The sequence below is a fragment of the Vombatus ursinus genome, unplaced genomic scaffold (genome assembly GCF_900497805.2).
Source record: "Vombatus ursinus unplaced genomic scaffold, bare-nosed wombat genome assembly UNPS02011767.1, whole genome shotgun sequence".
NCBI lineage: Eukaryota > Metazoa > Chordata > Mammalia > Diprotodontia > Vombatidae > Vombatus > Vombatus ursinus.
This window is the reverse complement of record NW_020951545.1, coordinates 696,158-723,642: the sequence shown is the minus strand read 5'-3', so window position 1 is coordinate 723,642 and position 27,485 is coordinate 696,158. Positions and strand designations below refer to the sequence as shown.

At 34.3% G+C, this 27,485-nt stretch overlaps 2 protein-coding genes across 2 annotated transcripts in view; both read right to left on the bottom strand.

Moving 5' to 3' along the window:
• RAD54B (RAD54 homolog B) overlaps positions 1–27,485 on the bottom strand; it is a 128,063-nt gene that overhangs the window by 55,662 nt on the left and 44,916 nt on the right. The gene's annotated exons all lie outside the window — the stretch shown is intronic.
• FSBP (fibrinogen silencer binding protein) lies at positions 19,476–26,831 on the bottom strand. The gene is made up of 2 exons (XM_027856980.1): positions 26,276–26,831; positions 19,476–20,243 (listed from the first exon to the last, which is right to left on the bottom strand). The coding sequence occupies exons 1-2, from the start codon at positions 26,647–26,649 to the stop codon at positions 19,721–19,723; spliced, it is 897 nt and encodes a 298-aa protein (XP_027712781.1). The 5' UTR covers positions 26,650–26,831; the 3' UTR covers positions 19,476–19,720.

Genomic DNA, 27,485 nt, shown 5'->3' with positions numbered 1-27,485 from the left:
CTAATGTAGGAATTCGTTTTGCATGACCATATATATTTGAAATAGGTTTTCTTTTTTCAAGAAACTCAATAATTAAGTTAGCATTGATTACCCTTTTTTTATTTTAACTTGTAAGGTCTATTTCAGATAGCTTTTAGAGTAAGAGATATATAATCACTGTAGAAAGAGAGTAAGTTCCTCATTTCTGCAAAAATGAACACTTGTGCAGCTGAGCTGAGATACTGCAGATCTAAGCTTACATGGTCAGTTCCTCATTTTGTGGTAGTCTAAGTTTTCCTTTGTGGTAGTCTAAGTTAACATTCAACCACACTTACCTAGCATGCTTCACCTTCTAGCTAGCTCAATAATTCCATGAAATCTATTGTAACTGATGCAATGCTATAGCCAATCAGCTAGATCAGCAGTTGAGAACTTGTGGCCTCAAGGCCAAATGTGGCCCTCTAGGTCCTCAAGTGTGGCCCTTTGACTGAATCCAAACTTCACAGAACAAGTCCTATCCCTCAAACCCCCTGTAACAGCCCTGACATGCCCACCAGCCCAATACTGCAAATGACCCAAGTTCCTCATTCCAATCTTAGTCAACTGCTAACCAATCAGAAATCTATGAAAATATATTATTCAATACTGACTATAAAAATGCTCTCTGTAAACACCTCAGTTTGTCCTTGACTACAGAGCAGCCTTTGATACCTTTTATTGGTAAATGCTAGCCTTGTTAATAAACTGATCATGCTTGGGACTCCGTGCCTCAGTTTCTCTTCATCATAGATTTCTATTGTGACATTTTTCTTGCCTTCTCAATAGGCAGACGAGAGTGAGAAAATTTTGAACTGAAAATAAAACTGAGTTAAAAAAAAATAACTCCTAGAGGCTGCTAGGTGAGGCAGTGGATAGAGCACCAGGACTGGAGTCAAGAGGACCTGAGTTCAAATCCAACCTCAGACCAGACGCTTAATACTTACTAGCTATGTGATCATGGGCAAGTCACTTAACCCCAATTGCCTCACCAAAAATAAATAAATAAATAGCCCCTACTCTCCTTATTCCTATAATTTTCTCCTGAGTTAATATCTCTGATCTATTATATATTTAATTCCTCTTCTCTGAACATCTTAAAACTGACCTATATAAGGCTCTAAAAATATGTTTTCAGTGGAAAAAATAAGTATCACATCTAGGAATGAAACCAAACTGGGCATTAGCTATCACCCATTCTGCTGAGATCATAATTTCACATATTAAATTTCCCTTTTTTTTAATACGTTCTTATAAAGCCTTAGGACTTATAATGTTAGATCCTTGATCTCAAAGGAAGAAAGTGAAGTTAGAGGCAGCTAAGTTGCACAGTGCATAGAGTACCATACTTATGGAGTCAGGAAAATCTGAGATCAAATCCTACCTCAGACAATTAATAGCTATGCAACCCAGGCCGTATCACTTAACCTTTCTCAGCCTCAGTTTCTTCATTTGCAAAATTGGGATAATAACACTTAACCTGGGGTTGCAAGGATCAAATGATATAACATGTAAAGTGCTTTATAAATCTTGAAGCACTACATAAATATTGGTTATTGTTATTATTATTATCATTATCATTAAACTCTAGGATTGATAATTAAGAAACTCCCCAAACAATTCAACCTGACAAATGGTTGTAGTCTTCAAACTGTATCTTGTTTCCAGATAAATATAATCAATCCCATTATTTGAAATAACTGAATATTTAGATTTTTTTTTTTTGCTCCCTACACAATTAAAATAATCTGTCAGTAGAGGTTTAGATCATGGAGACACATAAAATTACCTCTATGCATGAATATTATGTTCAATATATAATAACTTAGCAATTATCCCACATAGCTTAGAACACAGGAGAGGGAATATGACCATCACTGTTTGTGGTTAGGGCTTGGGAGGACTACTCTTCATTTCCCCTGTTTGCTGGCCACCAGTGGTAAATAAGTACTGCTTATGCCTTAATTTCAGGCTTTAAGACTCAAAACTAAGAAGCTGCCAAAGAAGCACAACACTTGAGTTTTTCTTTCTACTGTTTTTTAAACTTATTTATTTATTTTTATTTATAAATATGTCTTATTATAATAAAATATAATATAAATGTAATATGTAAATATAATTATAATAAAATAAAATATAAAATTTATTTTCATTTATAAATATTTATTTCTTTATTTCAACATTCACTTCCATAAGATTTTGAGTTCCAAATTTTCTCCCCATCTCTCCCCTCCCCCCAACCAATGATGGCATGCAATTTGATATAGGCTCTACATACACATTCACATTGAACCTATTTTCACATTAGTCATATAAAGAAGAATTAGAACCAATGAGAGAAACCACAAGAAAAAAGAAACAAACAAAAAAAGAAAAGAAAAGAAAAAGAGAGAGCAAAAAGTATGCTTCGATTTGCATGGTTCTTTTTCTGGATGTGGATAGCATTTTATATCATGAGTCCTTTGGAGTTGTCTTAGATCCTTACATTTCTAAGAAGAGATGAGTCTTTAAAAGTCATCGCATATTGTAGCTGTTAGTGTGTACAAAGTTCTCCTGATTCTGCTCACTTCACTCCATACAAGTCTTTCCAGGTTTTTCTGAAGTCTGCCTGTTCATCATTTCTTACAGCACAATAGTATTCCATTACATTCATATACCACAATTTGTTCAGCCATTCCTCAACTGATTGGCATCCCCTCAATTTCCAATTCTTGGCCACCACAAAAAGAGCTGCTACAAATATTTTTGTACATGTGGGTCCTTTTCTCATTTTTATTATCTCTTTGGGATACAGCTCTAGAAGTGTTATTGCCAGGTCAAAGTGTATGCACATTTTTGTAGCCTTTAGGGCATAGATCCAAATTGCTCTCCAGAATAGTTGGATCAATTCACAACTCCACCCACAATGCATTAGTGTTCCAATTTTCCTCCATCTTCTCCAGCATTTATCATTTTCCTGTTTTGTTATGCTGGCCAATCTGATAGGTGCGATGTGGCACCTCAGGGTTGTTTTGATTTGCATTTCTATAATCAATAGTGATTTAAAGCATTTTTTCAGATGACTACAGATAGCTTTAATTTCTTCCTCTGAAAATTGCCTATTCATATCCTTTGACCATTTATCAATTTGGGAATGACTTGTATTCTTATAAATTTGACTCAGCTCTCTATATATTTTAGAAATGAGGCCTTTATCAGAGACACTGGTTATAAAAATTCTTTCCCAGTTTTGTTTCCCTTCTAATTTGGTTACATTGTTTTGATGACTGCTGCTTTATAATACAATTTAAGATCTGGTATGGCTAGGCCACCTTCCTTAGCATTTCTTTTCATTAATTCCCTGGATATTCTGAACTTTCTATTTTTTTTTTAAGAAAAGATGAATATATACTAAAACATTTCAAAAAAGTAAATGCATTTTTTAAATGAGAGATCTCCAAAGGAATAGTAACAGAATGTGGAAAGAGGAAAAGGCTAGAAAGGTAGGTTGAGAAAGGTTGAAGATGGCATCTCATATAATAAGGTTAAACACATAGGAGTAGGGGATTATGGGAGCAATATGCTGGAGAAGACAGAACCAGAGGTACAAGTAGAGGAGTTGGAATTGATAAGGAAAAAGCAAACCTCTTCATCAGAAACTGGAGGAAAGGAGAAGAAAATAGGGAATAATGTTTAAGAGGTTCTGATATGTAGTCTGTTTCCTTAATAAGAGACAAAGTGCTCAATGAAATGGATTGGGGGGCGGGAAGCAGAATGGGACAAAGGAAAGAATTTGAAAAAACCTCTAAAGAGAGTAGGATAGAAAACTAATTTTAATGTTTTTCCTTTCAGGGGTTTCTCCTAAATTGCTAGGTAATTACAGAATGAAAGTTCTTAACTCAGAGATGCTCTACAGAGGTCTTCCTCAACCTACAAGAGACCTCCCTGTAGGTCTTTTTACATTTTTTGATTTTTAAGTCATTATTAAAATATGCTGAAGCTTATTTGTGCTCACAAGCCTTTCCACTGCTGGCTGGGTCACTTTTATCTCTCTCTCTTTGAAAAACGTGTTGTTTCACGATTTCCAACCTTACAATTTAGATTAGATTTCCAATCCTTAGAATATCATTTTATGTTAAAAAAAGACATTTGGGTGATTTTTTGCCCAGAGAAGACGCTTCAGATGGCTGAAAGCACAGCACAATTTCCCAAATACCTGTTTTTCTTCCTCTTCATTTCTAATCCCAATTCATTGTCCAGACACAGTGTTAATACAAGCACTGTGTTAGTAGTGATGTACTAAGTCAATGACCAACCATCTTACTACATGTCATAGTCTGGACAATAGAAAATTTTAAACCATTTAATTGCTCTTAGGTAGATCAATATCATTTGAACAATCCTGGATTTCACTGAGAAGGCCTGTGATGTTACAGGCATGATGGGGATTGTGGTAGAAGAGGAAATCCTCTAACATAACAAACATCTCTAGCAAACACTTCTGTTTTATGGTTCATTTCTTGTTAATAATCAGAGGGTTATTTGAATAACTATTCTTGTGGTTGAACTTATCAACTATATATGATTTTTATACATGCATGAGAGAATCCTCATTGAAAAGAGTTATTAGGTTGCATTTTGTTCTACCCAGTCAAATACTTTCTATAATCAACAAACAGTAAGCAAAGTGGGATCCTGTGGTCACTGAACTTGGGACTGTAAAGATGTGGTCTATGATAGAAAATCAATTTTTCTTCCTGTGTGAAATCCTTCCTGTTCCTTCATGTTTTCATTAGGCATAATTTCAATACATGTATAGATCATTCTCATGATTTTTACAAAGATGAGAACATACGTATAAAAGAATCAATAGTTATCGACATCTTCTCAAAAACTTTAACAAAAACTTTAGTGGTATTTTTTTCCCCATTCTTTTGGCATCTTGTCCTATCTGAAGCTTGGTTGTCCTCTTCTGTATGCTCTCCAGCTTATCAATATCCTTTCTAAAATATGGTAGCTAGGTGGCATAGTGGATAGAGTGCTGGACTTGGAGTCAGGAAGACTATGTGACCCTGGTCAAATTGTTTAACCTGTCAGCCTCAGTTTTCTGTTCTATTGAAACAAGAATAGCACCTATTTCCTGGGATTCTTGTGAGATAATATTTTTGGAATGTTTTGTAGACCTTAAAACACTGTATATAAATGCTAGCTATTACTATGTGATTCCCAAAACTGAACACATTACTTCAGATGTGGTCTAAACAGAATACAGTAGGACTATCAAATTCATATTACTGGAAATTATTCTTCACTTAAACTCAAATTAGCTTTTTAAACAGCTCCCCTTTGCTGGCATCAAGTCTCAAAGCGCAACTCTGGAGTACATCTTTGTGAACTCATGAAAGCTAAGATCAAATAATTCCTTTGTGGTTTTTTGGGAACAATGCTTCATATGGTCTCATGGCCAAGATTCTCACACTTATAAGGCAACCAAAGTTCTATCCAATAAGTGGAGCCATCTTCAGTACTGTGTTAGAGGAAGGAGTACGTATTCAGAAATGCATCAGAAATGATGTCATCAAAGTGCATTCAAGTTTTCATCTCCAAGGAAAATAGTATCCTTCACATCATTCCAAGTAATTCTGCTATGGATATGAACTTAGGTGATGCATATTTTGCCTCTCCCATCGGATTTGCTTTTTTCCTTTCATATTTATTTGGTAACTGGAGTTCAGTCCCAGAGACAGACTGCTGTTTTTGTTACTGCTCCATATGATGTTTTTTACAATCAAGTGGTTAAAATCTAACTACTATCACCTGGAAAAATTCCTCTTTCTGAGATTACTTGTTGATGCCACCAGATGCTGAGTAGTATCAGTTTCAAAATTTTCAGTCACTGCAGCCATAATCATCTCCTCTGGAAGAGATTCCTCTCTTCAACATGTAGACTTTGAGTTCTTAGTAAGACTCCTATTGTGGAATATTAATAGTAGTGGGCTATTGCACTCAATGAACAGAACAAACAGTACTATTATTGTTCATCTTGCTCTTATTCCTAACCAGGTCAATGGCACTTTTTTTCATCAAAGGCTCCTTCTGAGTTTATCCTTTGGTCTTAATTGACAATGGGATTCTCTGGTGACTGTCACTCATTCTGCTTCCTGACCCCTGTGCTACAACTTTACCTTTTTCTAGTCCCTCTCCTAAAGGAAGATGTCACACTTTTTGGTCAGTCAGTATTACTCCCACTCTCCCTTTAAGTGGGGGTGGGGGGAGTGGCAGATAGTTCCCTTGACCTTGACTCTTATTGCTAATTCTCTCTCCTTTCAGGACATGGGATTGTCTCCTATACAGATTTGAGTCTACTAAAACCTCTGGTTAGTTAGAATAACTTAGAGATGGCCTTAAGATCACAGATTTAGAGATATAAGGGACTTTGGAGGTCCAGAGAGATTAAGTAACTAGCCTAGAGTCACACAGCTAAGAAAAAGGTATCTGGGAAAGAATGTGAACCTGGGTCTTTCAGATTTCAAGCTTAACACCATGTCCACTACACCAAGCTAGTCCTTTGGATCCTGGAAGGAAGAGATGGCACAAAATAAGTTACATTCATTTCATTCCTTCACCATTACCTAATCTCTATTTCCCCTCTACTTTTTGATTCTACTGACCCATCAGAAGGGTCATTCAACTTAAGCATATACAAATGAGACAAGATATGTAAAATTCTTTGCAAGCCTTAAAATACCCTATAAATGTTAGATATTATCACACAAACTTGCCCACCAACATCCCATTTTATGAAGTGGCTTTTTCAGCATGACTTTCCAATTCTCCATTATTCCTACAGTTTGGAGTGTTAGGGACGTGAGAGGGCAATATGATGTCTTCCTCATTGTTTTAGTCATGAATCTTTTTGGTGAAGTGTGGGCGTAGGCTCAAGGAGATGTCGTCAGCTGGGACTATACAACAAATCTCAATTCCTTTGATTGTGTTGGCTGTCACTGCTTTCTCTTACCAGAAATGCAAATACATAGCCTGAATGTCCACCTAGTTGTTGTGTAAAGCTTTGCCTGTGGTGGGAACAAGGATCTATTCCAAGAACACATGCTATTTTTCCTTAGGTTCCTTCCTCATGAAACTTTTTTGCTCAAGGTGGACAAATGGGGATTCATGCACTAGAAGCAACATTCTGCTGTAATTCCCCTCTAATCCAGGGTCAGTAGCAACCCTTTCTTTCTCTAATTCAACTATAAAACAAGGATAACAATAGTACCTTACTACGCAGAGTTAGTATTAGGATCAAATGAACTCATATTTGTAAAATACTTAGAAAAGTGCCTGGCACCAAGTAGGCATTTAATAATGCTTGTTTCCCTCCCTCCTTTCTCCATCACTCCTATCAACAGGTCTGCTTCATTTTTTTGTTTTTCTTTCCGAATCTTATGCATATGCACTTATTATTTATCCCTCCCACTTCCCTTCCCTCAGAGAACAAAAATAAAACAATACCCTCATGACCTTCCCCAAACCCTCCCTCTTTCCAAATTTCTCTATTCCTGCCATGGGTACCCTCTCAGTCCCACAGGTTCACAATGTAGGTGTCTCAACTTCTCATTATTTCCCACCCCACCCCATCCCCTCCACTTCCAATTTATTTCATCTATGAAACGTCTCTCAAATAAGCCCCCTTCTCTCATTTGATATAGTTGTCACCCTGATACAGGCTCTCATCACCTCACTTCAGACTACTGCAATAGTTTTCCAGTAAGTCTGCCTGCCACAAGTCTCACTCCAGTCCATTTTCCACTCAGCCACCAAAGTGATGTTTCTGAAGTCGTAGGACTGACCATGTTATTTCCCTCTTAAATAACTCCAGCGGCTCTTTATCACCTTCAGGATCAAATACAAAACTCTATTTGGCACTCAAAACTCTTCATGACCTACCCTCCCTCCCCACCACCCTTTCAGTCTTCTTATACCTTCCACCACCACCCCAACATATGCTCTTTGATCCAATGACACTGGCCTCCTTGCTGTTCTTCAAAAAAGACACTCCCATCTCCAGACTCCCAGCACTTTCACTGGTTGTCCCTCATGATTAGAATGCTCTCCTTCCTCATCTCTGCTTCCTGGCTTCTTTCAAGTTCCAGCTAAAACCCCACCTTCTACAGGAAGCATTTCCAAATCCCTCTTAATTCCTGTGCCTCCCCTGTTGATTATTTCCAATTAGTTATAGCTTGTGCATACGTAATCATTTGCATGTTATCTTTCTCAGTGGATTGTAAGTGCCTTGTGGGCCAGCACTCTCTTTTGCCTTTCTAGTGGTTGGCACAGTCCTGGCCCACAGCATGTACTTAATAAACGCTTATTGACTAACTGACTATCTATGATCTCAGACAAAGGTGACTGTTATTGGGTCAGTGAGGCAAGGGGAGTTTCTCAACCTAACTCCAAACTTTAATCGGATAGGGAAGTTTGCCCACACAGGGGCAGAGACGGCTGAGATAGGAGTTCATAAGGTTGTAAGTGGCATACATGCTAGACCAAAATAAATTAAACCTAGAGGCTATGTTAAGTTAGAGTTTAAACTAGAATTTACACAAGTTGATATGCGAGGTCAAGCCAAAGTTTAAATACAAAAATCTATTCACCAGGTCAAGCACATAAGAGTTCAAAAAGAGAAGCCTATTAGCTCAGGTTAAATTTGCATTTATAGACAAGCCTATTCACACAGGTTTATGAATCTAGGACCTCTCTTAAGGAGAGTCAAGATGATAAAGCAGCACTTCCACACTTGCCAATTAAGAAAAAAAATTTTAGTAAAATGTTAAAGGTTAATAACCCTCAAGAAACTTAAGAGATTATTTTTAAAATATTATGATGGAAGCCTTATGTTATATGGAACCAATGAAAATCATCATAAAAGGAAACCAAAAGATCCCAAAAAGCACCTTAGCAAATATCTGACTTGATGACAGCCAAAGATAACATCAGGTAAGAATATAAACTCGTTTGTATAATCTCATGCAGAAGGATAATGGCTAGCTATGAATAGTATGATCTCATAAAGCAGGGAGGAATGGTGTATAAAACTAGTTTAAAGTAAACTTGGCAAGATACCCAACTAGGCTAAGTCATCCCAAGGACATTTAGAATGAAAATCTAAGGTCTACAAGAAGATGAAAAGGATTTGCAAAAATCCTCATAACAAACAATTTTCTCAATTATATAGAGTAGAATCGCCACAATTGGATCCTAATATCACTGTGTCAGATGTACTTATGGAAGAGGAAGAAATGGCATTAAAAACGGCAAAGATGGGAAAAGGAGTTAGTTTGGACAATAGGTAGGTAGATAGATAGGTAGATAGATAGATAGATAGATAGATAGATAGATAGATAGATAGATAGATAGATAGATAGATAGACAGACAGATAGATAGATAGATAGATAGGATGATCATGTGGAGAAAATATAACTATGAGAATACTGAGGGATCTCATACAAGCTATCTGAAAAAGTGTAAGATACCAAAGGCATGGAAAAAATCTGACTGAAAACCAAAAAAAGCTCAACAAAATAACATCAATAACTACACACACACACACACACACACACACACACACCAACTCTCTCATCTATACAAAATACTTATGAGAGAAATTCATACATGAATCAAGAGCATCTTCAACAGTGAGGGCACTTAGTAGGGAACAAAGCAGGCTTTCCTAAGAAATATTCAACAATGCACCACACCTTTTCCATTTCACAATTAACTGACTATAGAAGAGATATTTTAATATCTCATTGTGCTTATTTTTTGTTGATTGGTTGATTACAAAAAAGCATCTGATTGCCATATAGGTGGGCTCTTTTACAAGTTTTTTCCCATTCATCTATCGAAATCATTCAAGCTCTCCTCAAAGATACAACAGAAATAGTCTTGTTTAACAACAATTTAATAATAAACATCAAGTAAAACATAAAACTATAGGCAGCTAAGTAGGGCAGTGGATAGAGTGCTGGGCCTGGAGTCAGGAAGATCCAAGTTCAAATCTGGCCTAAGATATTTACTAACTGTGTGACCTTGAGCAAGTTACTTAACCCTGTTTATCTCAGTTTCTTCTTCTGTAAAATGAGCTAGAGAGGGAAATGGCAAACCATTTCACTATCTTTACCAAGAAAATCTTAAATGGGGTCATGAAGAGTTGAATGTGACTGAAAAGAGTGAACAACAATAAAGGTATAAAACTGAGAGACAGAAGAGATAAAGGGCCAAGTAAAGGGAGGTACCCCCTGTGAATGGTGAGGTTCTGAATATATATTGTGCTAAATGTTATCAAAGAACAGTGTAGGGCTTGATAAAAATAAAAGCAACTGTCATCAAAGGAATATGGCTTTTCTATCCACACAGGAAAGACCAAGAGGATGAATAATGTTTATTGCCTATATTTCAACATGCATTTAGATGAACCCTCTTTAGAGCTAATGATATAATAATCACTAGTATTTATACAGTGTTTAATGTTTGCAAAATGCTTTACAAATATGATCTCACTTTATATTCACATCTCTGGAAGATAAGTGCTATCATTATCCCCGTTTTAGAGATGAGAATCTCAGGGTGACAGTGGATAAGCGACTATACCATGGTGAAACAACTATTATATGTCTGAGGGGAGAATTTGAACTCAGATCTTCCCAACTGACCTAGTGCTCTATCCACTATGTCACTTAGCTACCTTAAAAAAGATAGGGCTTGTATATCAGTATGTGTATTACATATGTATACATACAAATATACATACTTATTTACGTATTCATTCATTCATTTAATTATTTCTGGAGCAGGCAGACTGCAAGTTTTCCTTGAAAGCAAAAGCCCATCTTTTTAATAGTAAAATTCTGTCAATTTGGCTATATGGTAGCAAGACATGGAATAAAACTGAAGAATTAAAAAAGAATCTCACAAGAAGGGCAAAGAAGAAGCATAGGGTTGGCAAGGAAACCAGAAAAGCACAAGTAAAGAACATCGCCAGTTAATTATATGATAAGAAAAATTAACTGGTCACACGGCAATCAATCAACAAGCATTATTAAGCGACTATTATGTACACAAATCCAAAATAAATAAATAAATCCCTATTCCCTATTTGTATTCTATCAGGGAAGATAACATGTACATACATAAGTATATATATAGAATATAAAACACAAAGAAGTTTTAAATTCAACAATAAATATAGAATAAATGGTAAATATACAAAATAGTTAGGAAAAGAATACACTATAGTTGGGGAGGTCAAGAAAAGCATGTAGAAAGGGGGTGTTTGAGGGAAGAGAGGGATTCTATGAGATGGAAATAAGGAAGTACATTCCAGGCAAAACGATTGGACAGAAGACCAGGTTGCCTGGACCAGACTCAGGGAAGGTAAATAATATAGAATGAATAGAATGATTGAGTGAATATAATTTACATAGGAGAGCAGTGGGCAGTAGTGGCAAGGGAAGAGAGTTATGGTCTGAGAAATCACTAAGATTGTAAAAGGAGTAAGGAATGACAGAGCAGTCCATTAACACAAACCTTTCCACAAGCAAGCTTCCCTACTTCTACTGAAGGTACTACTACTCATCTAATCTAAGGTTTATAGTGCTAGAGGTTTCCTCAGCTCCTCACTCTCCCTTGTCCCCATGTATATAATCAGTTGTCTAATCTTGTCAGTTCTACTTGCACAATCTCTCACATCAGGCCTTCTCTTTACTCACACAGCCACCATCTTAGTTCAGGGCCTCATCACTTCTTGTCTGGAATCATAAACCGGAATCATAAGTCCCTCTAGGCTTAATTTTCTTTAAAGCTTTCTTAAATTTTCAGTTATGCTAAGAAAGTGCCTAACACACCCATACCCTTTGACCCTGAAACTGCACTATTAGACACATACCCCTAAAGTCAGATATAGAAAGAAAAGTCCTACATACACTGAAATATTTATAACAGCTCTTTTTACATTAGTAAAGAACTGAAAACAAAGCAGCTGCCCACCAATTGGGGCATTCCCCAAATGATGGTATAATGATATAGTAGAATATTAATGCACTGCAAGAAACAATAAAAAGAATAGAAAGAAACAAGGGAAGATTTATATGAACTGACAAAAAATGAAGTACACAGAATCAGGAAAACAATCTACATAATGACTATAACAATGTAGATTAAAAAAATCGAAAATGAACACTATGTAATCAAAATGAGCAAGTTTGGCCTCCAAAAGATTAGAGAATGCATCCCCCTCTCTTTTTTGCAGAGATAAGAGACTATGAGAGTGGAACACTGCACAAAATGTATGACACCACAAATATCTTCTTTCCTTTGGCTGAACTGTTGTCTTTCCTCCCCTTCATTCTTTTTTATTTATTGTGATAAGGAATGACACTCTGCATATGGGAGGTGAAATATCATGGAAAATGAAAGCGATATAAAAATAAAAGATACAATAAACATTTGAAAAATAAATGTTTGCATAAACCATGACATCAAACTCAAATAGAAAAAAAGCCATTAAGCAGTATGTAAAGATTCCTGTGGGCAACATACTGACTTGGAAAATCACTTATTAACATTATGGCCTATTGTATTTTTTGTTGTTCAGTTCTTTCAGTCATTTCTGACTCATTGAGACCTCATTTGGGGTTTTCTTGGCAAAGATACAGAAGTGGTTTGCCATTTCCTTCTTCAGCTCATTTTACAAATGAGATACTGGGGCAGAGTTAAGTTACTTGCTCAGGGTCACACAGCTGGTAAGTGTATGAGGCCAGTTGGGTGGCAACTTGGATAGAGTGCTGGGTCTGAAGTCATGAAGATTCATCTTCCTGAGTTTAATTTTGGCCTCAAACACTTACTAGCTGTGTAACCCTGGGCAAGAAATTTAACCTTGCTTGCCTCAGTTTCCTCATCTGTAAAATGAGTCGGAGAAGGAAATGGCAAACCACTCCAGTATCTTTGCCAAGAAAACTCCAAAATGGGGTCACAAGAGTCCAAAACTGACTGAATAAAAATGCCTATTGTATTTTTAATTATTTTGTTAAATAGTTTCCAATTACATTTTAATCTTATTCAGTTCACTGTTTGATGCCTCTGGCATAAACCACAACTTTATATATAACCCTTCATTTAATATGGAAATCTAAATAGTCATTCTGCTCTTTACTGAAGTAATGTTGTAAGTAAAGCAAAAAAAATTGAAAAATCTTTAAAAAGTTATTTTTAATCAGACTCAGAAGTGTTTAGAGACTGTGAATATTATCTTTTATAAACTGATATTTTAATGCCAAAACTTACAAAATACAACACTAAAACTTATCAGATCTATACTAAATACAAATGGATACCATAATGTAAATTAAAGTTTAAAAAACTTCTCTGAGTTGATTGAAATAAAAATTATCTAAAAATAAATGCACAAAACCCCTTAGTATTTGCAAACTTCTATATTATTTTCCTTTCAGGGTTAATAAATTGGTTATTGGTTATAATTATTGATTGCCCATTATGGAGTAGAAGGCATAAAAATGTCATTATGAATTTAAAAACTGAAATATTTGTGTCAAATGGTCAATTTCAGAATAATATCTTGACATTGTAGAAAACGTATTTTTTTACCATATTCTTTTTAGCAAATTACAATTCAGTAGCAAATCTGAGGCAAGAACAATAATAGCAAATGAAAACAGAAAATTTTAAATTATAATTATCTTAAGAATCAGATTATGTAGTAATCCAATTTATATGCTTGAAATGCTTAAGTCATTTAATTACTAAAAAAGTTTTTATCATTTTCAAACACTGCAGTCTTCAGTTTACTAGGAATGGAAATCTTAAAAACTAAAGTTCAATTTCTTTCCATTTTAAATTATATTTGGTTGGAAAAACTAAGCACAATAACCAGTTGAACAAATTGAAATACATATATTTAAGCTGATAACTTAGTATATTTATTGTATAAACATTATTTGATTAATTTACATATTTTAAGTTCACTATTTACATATATATTAGGACTGACAATCAATAGTGCATGGCATGACTGAATCCAAGATGTTATGTTCAACAGTAATTATTAAGGTATATTTACAGAGCATCTCAAAAACGAGTTTTGAGGCTTTAAAACTGCACTATTCTAAGAAATAAACTATAAAGCTGTATGACTGCACTAAGACTTTTGGAACATGCTATATAGATAATATACCATGCCAATTTTTTAAATGACGTGGTAATTTTAAAACATGATTCCTTTAATGTTAGTATGAGGTATATAATTTTAAAATTATTTTTTAGTATACTCTGGGCATTAAAACTACATTTCATGTTATTAGTTTCTTCAAATTGTATAATTTGGATTTACAAATAATTACCAACTTTGAAAAGTCTTTATTCTTGAAAGCCTGAACATATAGATATGTAAGAACCTTAAAACACGTGTATGCATTTTAGCATGTCCATTTGAATCAGTTTGTTTCATTCATTTCTAAGATATTTTTTCCATTATATTATTGTATTCTCTTCTTTAAATATAACTTAAACAACATGAACAATAAAAGTACCAAACATTTTATTTTATATTTTAAAAGAACACTGTTAACAAAATATTTTCAAGTAGGTTCATGCATCCTCTATAGTTAAACACAATTTATTCCAATCCATTGGCTACATTATTTAAACATAGCTATTTAAAATTTATGAGATTACTCTAAAGAAGGCACATGGAAGATGATAACGTATTTTAAGCATATTCACCTAAATACACTAGAATGATCACTTAAAGAAATGGTTCGGGAGGGGAGAAGTCATTCAAAAATCAAATTATACAAAGCTGATTTCTCAAGAAACAAAAAAGAAATCTATTTGATGCAATTACAGTATTTCAAGAACTCTAGAGGCATGTTAAGAGTTGAGAGGACTTCACTGTTTTTCTCAGAATTCATGTTTAATTTGCCCATAAAAATTTACTTTGTATATGCCATATTTTCTAACAGCCATCATTTAAATCTAAAGAAATAGAATCATTACCTAAACAGGCTTAAATATATATATGTGTGTGTGTGTGTGTGTGTATATATATATATATATATATATATATATATATATACACACACATATACCATTTACCTGACTCATGCTAAAGTTCATTTCTTTATGAAAAATCTAAGCACACTGTAAATTAATTTGGAAAAAAACCTAAATGGTGCTTTCATTTTAAATAGAAGTAACACAGGAGGCAGCACAGAATAACAGAAAGAGTCCTGCCTCAGGAGTTAGATGACCCACATGCAAATGACACCTTTCACTTACGATCTGTTAACCCTCATGCCTTCAGTTCCCTCATCTACAAAATATGAGGGCGGAACTAGATGGTCTTTTAGGCCCTTTCTAACAATAAAGCCAAGATCCTATGGGTTATGCTGTAACCATTTTCAAATGTTTAAACTGACTTTAGGTGCTTGATATACACATATGCACAAAACTAAGTTAACTGCAATACTTGGTTGAATCTAACCAAAACTCATGTATGCTTTCTAGTCATACATGTTTCAGAAAATCAACTATTACTAACTTTATGGAGAAAGGTTAACTCTTCTTTTAAAATGTCACCTACCATCTTTCATAGAATCACAGAATTTGAGAACTGGAAGGGACCTCAACAATCATATATGAAAGGAATCTTCACCATAACATATTTGACAAGTGGTTATCTAGTCTGCTTCAAAGGTCTCCAAATAGGGGCCATCTACCACCTCTAAAAGCAACCAATTTCACTTTTGGAAAGTTCTAAAAGTTAGAAGGTTTTTCTTAACATCAAGTCTAAGGATTTGCCTCTTTGGAATTTCTACTCACTGCTCCTGGTTTTGCTCTCCAGAAGCAGACAGAATAGCCCTTCCAGGACTTGAAGTTAGTCAATCATTTCCCTTCTGAATCTTCTCTAGGTCAAGCACCCCTTGATTCCTTCAGCCAATCCTTACATGGAATTAAGCCTTTTTAGCATCCTGTTTGCCCTTTTCTAGATACTCTCCAGATATTTTTATTAAACTGTGACATCCAGAACCAAATATAATATTCCTGGATGAGCTCTATCTAGGACGGTGTACAGAAGAACTATCACCTCTATATTCCTAGAAGTTATGCCTCTCTTAAGGAAGCCCAAGAACACATTAGCTTTTTGGCTGCCACATCAGACTGCTGGCTCATACTTAATTTGCAGTCTAGGAGAACACCAAGATCTTTTTCAGACTAACTACTGTCTAACCATGGCTCCTCTATTATGTATATATGAAGCTATTTTTTTTTCAGTCTAATTGTAAGATCTTAGTTTTGTCCCTCTTCAATTTCATCTTCTTGAACGCAACCCAACGCTCTAAGAAGTCAAGATCTTTTTGGATCCCAACTCTGTCATCAAGCGTCTTAGAGATTTCTTTTCCAATTAATGCCATCAGGAAATCTGATGAGCAGATATAGATATGCTTTTATCCAAGTCTTTGATAATAACTGGAGCACTTCACTGGAGATTTCTTCCCATGTTGATACTGAATCACAATGACTAGTTTTTGAGTCCAGCCATTCATTAGACTGAATCTGATTGTATTAGCATATAGTCCTGATCTCTCCATCTTCTCAACAAGAATACAGTAAGATTCTTTACTGTATACTTAGCTTAAATATGGGCAAACTTTAGGTACAGCATTCAAGATGACCTTTAGCAGGTTCATGTCTTAAAGGTAGAGAGGAAGACCTCTATCAGACAAATTCTTGCTTATCTTACTGTCCATCTGTAGAAAATATTTGTCACTTCAACAAGTCACTGAATAGAATTTAAAGAATAGCTGAAGGAGGATAGGGTGTGAGTAGCACAAATAATCCTATCTACTTTCTACTCTATTAGTCATTTAATATACCTTGTGTATGTTAGTGCAATTCTACATCAAGGAATGCTCCATAAACAGTTTAACAAATACACAAATTGATGGTTCAAATATATGTGAACATATTAACAATAGCATATTAAAAATAAAAATTCAAGAAAATAGTACTTTGTATCTCAAAGTTGGCCATCATCAAGCCATGTTATCACTATGGATTACTGTGCCTCACTAGCAGTAGATTTTGTCAGTAATTCTTGGGATTACCTGCAGTTTCTCATAGTAGTTAGGCTCACTAGCATCCAAACACTCCATGCCTGTAAACTTCACCTCTTGGAATCCCCAGCTTCATTCAAAGATCTGCTTAATTGCCCTCTCTCTACACAAGACTTTTCTCGAACCCTTTAGTTGAGAGCATTCTGCCCCTATTAAAAAATTATTTATTTCTGCTTTGTACATATTTTATACTTATCTGTATGCACACTGTCCTAGCTACTGTCTCCTCCACCTTCTTTCTCCTTTTCCCCCTAATAATATAAGCTACTTTTTTTTTTGGCTAGGCAATGGGGTTAAGTGACTTGCCCAAGGTCACACAGCTAATAAGTGTTATGTGTCTGAGGCCAAATTTGAACTCAGTTCTTCCTGAATCCAGGGCCGGTGCTCTATCCACTGCGCCACCTAGCTGCCCCCACTATCAGCTACTTTTGCTTTTGTATCAATAGTGCCTGGCCTGCTGGATAAATGCTCACTGAAATGAAGTGAAAATTTTCCATAAAACTGTCCTATTACTCCTAAAGAGTAACACTATACTCTCCTCAGAAGCTTCAATGAAACTCACCCTTAGCAAAAAATGGGAAACTTTAGAAAGTAAACTCCTAAATCTGTAATATATCTGACAAAGAATTTAGAATACAAATGGAAAAATGAAAAAAAACAAAAACAAAAAGAAAATGAACTATCTTTAGAATTTAAGGTACTGCAAAATATTAAAAAATGTGATTTAAATTCAAAAGAATGCACATATAAATTTCTTCTAAAAATTAACTCTTTTCCCAAGGGTTTCTATTTTTGGCTCTATTCAACCAAGAGACATAAGCAATCGATATGCAAAAAAGAAGCATATATCTAAATTTTCTCAGAAGAAGTCCATTTCTAATTAACAACATTATGGAATAAATCAGCAAGAACTAGAAATAAAAGGCTGATGAGCCTAGAAAAATTTTTTTAATATCTAAATACTTTATAAATTTATGTGTTTCTATAATTCAACTGGAATGTTTCTATTAGTTATCATTAAATATTAAGTTATAATGAGATGTAGGTTATGTCTATACAAACTTATTTGGATAAAAAAGCAAAAAATTCAATCATCTATACATTTTAATAACTATTCAAAATACATGGATTATTGGATTATCCGAAGTATCTGAAAGATAGTGGCAGTTTCATCTTTTTAAAAAAAATTTTATATTACACAGAGAGTGATAATTTCCTTCTTTTTTGCTTTTTATTCAAGAATAAGAGCAAGATATATTTTGAAATTTATTTTTAGAAGTCAAGGATTTCTGTTTTCAAAATCTATAAACAGTGAAATAAGTTTTGGAAAAAAACTTAGTAGGGGATCAGATCACATCATAGAGTACAAATATATATGGATATGCTACTTTATTTTGGTAGATGTAGCACACTATTATTTTGGTTTTTTAATACTGATTTTTATTGAAATACTACTGAATACTGAGAAGTAATAAATTAAAGCAAATTTTAAGGTTGCAAAGCAAATACATAAAAGGTGGGATACGTTTTCTTCATTTTCTGCTAAGTAAAAACAATTTACAAAACTCCTTTGCCACTACTAATTTATATCACTTTGAAATGAATTATTTAATGAAACATCTTTTTATGTGTGTGTGTGTGTGTGTGTGTGTGTGTGTGTGTACTACATATACATACTTTTTTTTTTGGCTAAGCTGTTAACCACAATCAGGAATATTTAAAATGGGTGGTGGGATTTCTGGACTCTAAATCAGAATTGGGTTCTAATCCCAGATCTGTGTTGTGACTTTTGCTAAGCCACTTGTCTGCATCTCAGTTTTCTCCTCTATAAATTGAGAGGGTTTGATCTCTAATAAGGTCCCTTCCAGCTCTAAAATTCTATGGTTCTATAATTTAGTCTTTAAAAAGATTAAGGTGTGACTTCTTCTTTCTCAGCAAAGGGGTAGTATACTCATACTAGGGCAGAATGTTGTATACATTGTCAGTTAAGGTCACTTGTATCTGGTGTTTTTGCTTAACTGTTTTCCTTTGTTACAAGGGAGGATTCAACTGTGGGACAGAGAAGGGTAGTAGTTCCAAAAATGACTGCAATGTAAAAAGGCATCAAAAAATTTATTTTTTTCAAGAGGATAAGGTATGAAAATCAGTGTCGTAAAAAGCAACTAATTTTTATTAGATTATCACAACACTTAATAAGATTATTAGAAAATCTCTAATTGGCATTTTCCTCTCTTAAAGATCAACTTGAATACTCCAATGAAAAAAAGTAAAAACATCTTTAAGACCAGCTATTAAAACTTTTCACAAATAAAATTCAGGAGGAAATTTTAAAATGTGTATTACACACATATAAAACAATCAAAAGATCTGAAATAAACTTTTCTAAAGAGTTTTCTTATAATAGTGGGAAATTCTATTTTAAGAATATGTATTCTGATCTAGCACATTCCCTTATGGAACTGACTTTGTCTAAACCATTTAATTAAATAAATCACAGATGAAATTTTCAGATTACTCAGACAAAGAAGATAAATATTTAGAGACTGTTGTATTCAGGAAGATCACGTCTTAGGCGTATCGCTCTCAGCCTTTCCACCTTGATTTTTGCTTTCAGAAGCTCTTCTTCAAGCTGCTGTCTTCTCTTCAATCCATCCCTCTTTTCCTGAACATACAGTCCAAATTTTCTTTGATTTTCTAAAATTATCTGATGTTCCTCCTTCATCATTTGCAATGTTTGTGGATCATATCCAAATAATGGTCTAAAATGTTCTCCACTTTCATGTCTAAAAAATTCATCTCTCCTTGGAAGAGAAGATGGCGATAATGTCATTCTTGTATCAACAGAGGAAAGTGAAGGTGAAGCTCTTTCCATAATACGGACCAATTCGTGTTCTTCTCTTTGCTCTAATGTCTCATTCTGTTGAGAATCTACAATTAGTGAAGGAGGTGGTTTAATATCTTCTTCTTGGTCCAACTCCACTGTAATAGCAACAGGATGGTGATCCAACATCACCTGTGGCAAACTGGTACCTGCTTGAGCTTCCTTATCCACGTTTGCACTAAAGCACACACAAACATACACATCAAATGAAATGAAACAAAAGCATATTTAGAGTACGTATTTTCCTAAATCCTATAAATTCTTAACATTTAAAGCTACTTCAATTTCAATTAAAATACTAATAAACAAGCATATTCTAAAATTCTAATCTCAGAATTACACATTACATAAGAGAAATGATTACTTCTCTCTTGTATTTAATAACTAATTATTGTATTAGGACCAAGGTTTTTCCTCTTTTCAACTTCCTCATCCAGAAACCTATCAGTGTGGGAAATCTCTCTTAAAGATTTACCCAGTCTAAATTTGGATAATTCTAAGTTCGAACTAATGGATGCATTCCTACTCATTGTGTTTGCTCAGACAGGTCTGGAAGTGTTGATTCTCCCTTTTGTCAAACAGGGAATTGATAAGTCCCTTTGACCAAGATCTGGGTGACCCAAGTCACATACCCCAAGACCCTCACTTGTAATACTCATTTTCTCATTAATTGTTAACCAATCAGTATTGATTGGAAAACCTTCTCTTCCAAGAGCATATAAGCTATGAACTCACTACCACAAGGGGTGTTTGGTGTAACAGAGATGGTCAAATGACCATCCTTTTACTAATAAATGGGCTGGCCTTATTAATAAAATAATTAAATTACCCAGAAATTATGTCTTTTGAACCTTTTTAAACTCCATATGTGTTTTTGTCTAAAAATCTATGACAATCATGTACCATTACGCAGAGGAAAATACAAATTAAAACCACATTTTTAAATGCATAAGCTCAGGGAATAAGACAAGACTAGCAGGCTGATTCCAAGGGCCCTATGACTCCTAGTCAGTAGAGGGTCACACGGTCTGATACACATGGCAGTTTAATGCTCTCTAGGCCTTCAGATGTGTTTTCTCTACTTCATCACCCTACGTCCTCAAATTCCTCTTCCTATTCCACTGAACTCTGCTCAGAATTAGTCAGAATTAGACTACCTATATACAGTGGCCTAAATTGTACTAGGGTAAACATGAATTCTGGTAGGAAAGAGCAAGGGATCCCTTAATATGCCTAATTTGGGGGCATGCACATTAGATTGGCAATATTTACTCTATCTGACTAGAGAAAAATCAAGGCAGCTTTCATAATTTCAGAGGACAGCAAAGCATCACGCTGCCATTCAGCTCAAAGGATTTTTGAGTTACAAAAGATCATCTTGTCCAAACTCCTCATTAAACAGATGAAAAAAATGACACACAGAGAGGATAAATCTCTTGAAGGATATAATGAGCTAACATTTGAACAAGGGTCCTCTGATTCCAAACCTATTGCTCTCCCAAATATACCATGATTTCCTCTGCCATCCTATTTTTTTTACTCATTAATTTAATGCTATTTAGTGACTAGCAACTTGCAAAAATACAATGAATCAACTGGGGGAGGGGGAAGAGGTAATATTATAGATTTGTATTATAGTATACAAATTAAAATAAACATTATATCACAAAGTAAATATTCCTGAGGAAATATAACTATTGAAGTATTAGTTTCTGTCAAAAGGATGGCATCTGTTAATGATTCCTAATTATGTATACAAAGTTTCCCAAAATTTTAATTTTAAGCTATTAACATTTTAAAGTACACTAGACTTTTGGGACACCATGCATACAGCAATTCAATAATTTAATTCTTATCACCAAGCCAGTGACTGAAAGCTCCAACAATTTCTCATCTAAATCTTTTATCTCCCTTTCTACCCCTGCACCTAAAGAGTGCAGATGTTTTTTAAAAGTTTGTTCAAAGGAGTGAAATATGCCCCAAATATCCTGGTTCTTCCATCTATTTTCTTGATGAATTACTCTCCTGTCTCATCCTTTTAAAACTAAAAAACATAAGTGTAAAATCCTTAGGAAAGACTTTAATGGAATTAAAAATTCAAGTTTACCAGGTTACAAGTTTACCACTGATTTGAAAAAAAAAAAAGCTAAATTATCTGCTTAAGAGACATAAACAAAATAAAATAAAGAATATGAAAGGTATAATATTAAGAAAAAATATTAAATTTGAGAGCTGAATATTGGTTAACTAATTTCACCCATGAGTACTTCCTACATAGATGCAAACCAAGCCCTTCCTCACTTCAGTTCACAGTTCTGTGAGTAGCTGAAGGGGGAAAAAAGTCATCATCTAATGGCCAATCTTCTGTTAAAGATTGAACTTTTCTATGCTGGTTCTCAAAAAACAGACTCCCAGCATAATGCTGAGCCACAATACACAGCTAGGCCATAAAACTCATTCCAGCTTGGTAGAATATTAAAGACCAAAAACACAGGATAACCTCCATGATCGGGTCTTTAAGGCGGGGCTGACCCAATACATTTTTTAAAATGAAAATCTTATGACTATAGACAAAAAGTTTCTATCTCTTGGAACCAATGATGTTTTTTATTTTTTTCAAGAGCTTAGAGCCATTATTTACTAGCTGTATGGCCATGGGCTAATCAATTAATCTGTCTCAGTTTGATTTCTCATCTCTAATAGTAGATGAAGCACTGCGCTTAGAATCAAGAATACCTAGATTTGGATCCTGCTTCTGATATTTACTTGACCAGGGATAAATCACTTAACATCTCCAAGCCTCAGTTTCCTCATATATAAAATGAGGATAATATTATCTGAAGTACCTACCTGAGAGTACTGTTAAGAGGCTCAAAAAAGATAATGTACATTAAAATACTGCACAACTGTCACAAGTTGTGAGGAAAGTGTTTTACCAACCCCAAAGCACTAAATTATTTCTAATCCAATCTATGGGTTGAAGGAGCTTCTTCAAACACCTCTTTCCTGTCTTTTTAACATTTCATTTTTAAACATCACCTTTTCCAAAATCGAGATAAGAGAATAAAGATATAATTTAAATCACTAAGAAGTTTAATTCTATATTAGATGCTATGCTCAAAAGTCTAGATGGGGAGAGGTTTAAATTACTAAAAATGAGCTTTTAGTATTACTCTAGATGATTTAACCCTTGTCACACCTGTTCCCAATTAGATGTATTAATCTCCATTAAGAATAAACATTATAGGGGCAGCTAGGTGGCACAGTGGATAGAGCACAGGCCCTGAAGTCAGGAGGACCTGAATTCAAATCCAGCCTCAGACCAAACACTAGACACGTACTAGCTGTGTGACCTTGGGCAAGTCACTTAATCCCGATTGCCTCACAAAAAAAAAAAAAAAAAAAAGAATAAACATTATAATCCCAAGTAAACTAACAATGTCACATACATGATCCTATATTCCATTTTGGTCAGAATATTGCATAATGAGGGCAAAAATATTCTAGAGAAGGTCATTTAATGTGCTAAGGCATAGATTTGTGATATTAAAAAGTAGATTTTTCTGGGACGCAAAATATAATAAAAGTATAAATCCGTTAGTATTAATATGTGATTAAAAAAAGAAATGTCAATTTTAGAAAAAAGGAACTTAAAAACCAAAGAATATATAAAACAAATTGTACAAAAGTAGTACAGTCAGACATTGAACAGGGCACTTGATGAAATCAATAGGCAAATTATTTTAGAGTATTATTGAATCATTAACAGTTAAGACCTGGAAAAGACTTTCAAGATTTTAATTCAATATCCTTGTTTGTAGATAAGAAAACTCAGAACTAGAGATGTTAAGTGACTTGACCAATGCCACAAAGCTATTAATGGCAGAGCTGGGACTAGAGCCCAGGTCACTAGACTTACAGGCTCTTGTTTTAAACAAACAAAAAAAGTAATGAAAAATATAAATAAGTTTATAGAATTATTTTAGGGCATTCTGAAATTAATTAGTAACATTTTAAATTGCTTAAATTGTATAATAAATACCTATAATATTAAATAGGAAAAATCTTAAGGGTTATTAATATTACCCAGGAACCTAAAAGAGGTCACCCTTAACAGAAGTAAGAGAAAAGTGAAGATAGGTGGAAAAAAGAAAAAATGAAATGTAGAAGATAGCAAAAAGTACAATACATACATTGTACATAATAACAAAGTACACAGTCTTTTAAAGGCATGCTCCATAATCTCACTCAACCTAGGAAAAGTTCACATACTTTGAACATTCGTTATAAAGAATGCATATCAACTAACTAGTTTCTCTAATACACTCAGATCTCTAGAAAACATTAAGTGACAGGCAGTATGATGAGGTAGAAAAAGCACTGGACTTGGAATCAGAAGAGCTGGTGTTTATGACAGCTCTATTACTGATTAGCTAAATGACCTTGAACAAGTCACTTCAACTCTATAAGCCCAAGTTCCTACATCTATAAAATGGAAATAATCATAAACTATTTACCTCCTTAGGTAAGTAAAGGGTTCAAATGATGCACTGTAGATGAACCTTTATCATTAAGGTATATTTCACTGGGCAGTTCGAAAGGTAAGCAGACATATCCATTTACAATTCATTCTCAGTAACTGCACTTTAAAAAATATATGATCATCTCAAATCCAAGCTTTATGTATATTTTTCCTTATAATAAGGTTGCAAACAAGAAACTTGTACAAAGACATTGTATATATAACTCAAGAGACCCTTTCCCCTAGAATGATAGAAGAAAGTACTTTTTGATAACTAGTTAGTGGAAAACTCCTGTAAATTTCCTGTGATTGTATGTTAATTTTGAAAGTATATGTCATGCTAAGATAGAATAATCAGTAATCATTCTATTTGTTTTAACCAATAGCACCATGAATTAGATCACTCACACCAACATTCTAGTTTCCCTTAACTATTTGTCCTGTATTATCAACTAATTATATAACCAATATCTAATTGTACAAGTGAGTTTTTTTTAAATGTCTCTCCTTGAAGTACAAAAAACAAACTGATATGTTTGGGTGATAATTTTTTCTTCCAGCTTCCTTCTTAACTTAAAAAACATTTCACTAGCTAATAACAATTCTGGAATTATAAAGTCTATACAAAGAAGAAGAGTTCTGGAAGTTTTATTTGGAGGACTTTGGTTACTGAATGAATGAGAAGTCACACCTCTTAAAAAGAGACCACATTAAATGCAAATGAAAGTTATCTAATCAGAGCAGACCACTAATAACACTGACCTTTTTAGCTTTCATACTATTTAAACTAGGATTTGTTAAGTTAATGTCCTTGACAATTCTCAATTGACTGCCTAAGTGTACAAATTTAACCAAAATTGAACACAACTGCCACTCACCCTAAGAAAAACTGCTTGTGGAGATATTATTACAAGTTGGAAGTTTAGCATAGTTAGAAAGTTTTAAGAGAAAGTTTTTACACTTCTTTTTTGATATGTGACTCAGATCAAAATTAGTCACTTAATGAGTGCTAAAACACAACAAAGAGAAATTATCAATCTTAAGGTAGAAACAGTCAAAAAAACAAAAACTCTCCTACTTAAAGTGTTTTATGTGTTAAATAAGCTGGTAAAAATTATTCACTTTTTCTTTATATGTAAAAAAAAGTTTATATTACTCATTGAGGGTTGTATTTAAGTTATTTTCAATTAGAAGTATATTAAATATCCAGAGACAATGATAATTTATGAATATCATTAGGAAGTATTAAAAAGTCAGTTTATTTTCCGTGACACCAAATTGAAAATTTTATTGAAAGTTATACATAAAATATAACTCACATGAGCAATCTGTCTAAAATGAGCAGAGGAGGTGGAGGGATAACTTTTTTGAACCTGTATTTAAGTAATTCACTGTTAAACAAGATAAAGGATATGGTGTGCAATCACAAGTTTCATCCCATTTATTCTTCCAATCTCTCACTACTTGGAAACCGGACAAAAGCAAATATAAAGACATAAAAATAAATTTAATGTACAGAAATTTATAAGTTGACTTTTCTGCAATTAACAAAGAAAAACAAAGGCACCATTTCCCCATCTGTAGTGAAGCTTATTATGCACATCTGTATCTCAGTATGACAGCAAAGTAAAGCTCAAAAGATAGGAGGCGCCATAATTTTCCAGTAAAAAAAGTAAAATAAATCTTACCTTTGTATATTGTTCTTGTCTCTTCCTAGGCATACACTGGAAATCTGGGGAATCATTTCCACAACTTTCTTGGTTGGCTCAGAAATACTGCTCCTATGATCTAACAGAGTCTCCTTTTGCTGCAAGAGCTCCTGTTTGGCGTATTCTTTGAGCCTTTTATAGAGGGTACGCAGGCCTTGTGCTGTACGAGGAGGGCGATCTACTCCAATAGCATTATATTTATCTGCTATGATTTCCCAGCATTTGTTCTTTTCCACTATTACTGAATGTTTATTAGTGTGTTCTTCAAGAATTTTAACATATGGCTTCACCAGCTTTAGCAAATCAAGCTTTTCAGATAATGTAAAATTAGAAGATCTAGCCTTTCCAACCATTGTTATTTCCGAATTAAGTAGGCAGTTTCTGAAACCACCATGCAGTCTCTGGCTCTGCTCAGCTCTTTTTCACAAACAGAAAAAAAAGATCAGGCTTAACTAGGCTAGCCTCATTTAGGCCCACGCCTACAGGGGAGGGTTTATTAAAATTCCTCCAGCTTAAGCTGACGCAGGTTCAGGAAATCTGCTTAAGCCAAGCCTGACCTACATAAGGCTTTTCACTGAAGAAGACAGGAAGGCACAAGCAAAACACACTTGTGTGTAAAGAGAACAGCCCTAAATAGGATTTAATACACAAAGGTCCAAAGATAAGCATGGTGCCCTTCTAAAAATTACCTAATTTAATGAGAATATCAGTTTCTCACACATGTATATCTAGCTGATAAACTGAAACTGCATTGTGGCTTTGCTTTAATGAAGACAAATGAAGTAAAAACTGTTTTGTGCTATTTATTTGCAAACACAGGAAACAGAAGAATGAAAAACTAGAGAGTGGCGTGTGTAGAAAGATCCCTAACAGAGCCCCTGATCACTGTTCCTGAGCTGCTGTTCTCTCTTACAGTATTTGCATAATGCTAGTCCCGCTGTCAATCATGAATTGCATATCCTCTAGCTAGTTAGGTTACACCCAGACTCAGACTCCACAGTAAAGCTAAGCTTCCCCTCCATTTTCCAGTCTACCTTGTCCCCTTCTACAGTTTTTTCTTAAAATGTAAAAGGTTTGGTTGGAAATACAATCTAAAAATTGAAGGTGGTAAGATTTCTTTTTGTTTGAGGAATAAATTATTCTTACTACAATGAAATTCTTAAATATATGCTAATATGCTCTATCTCAT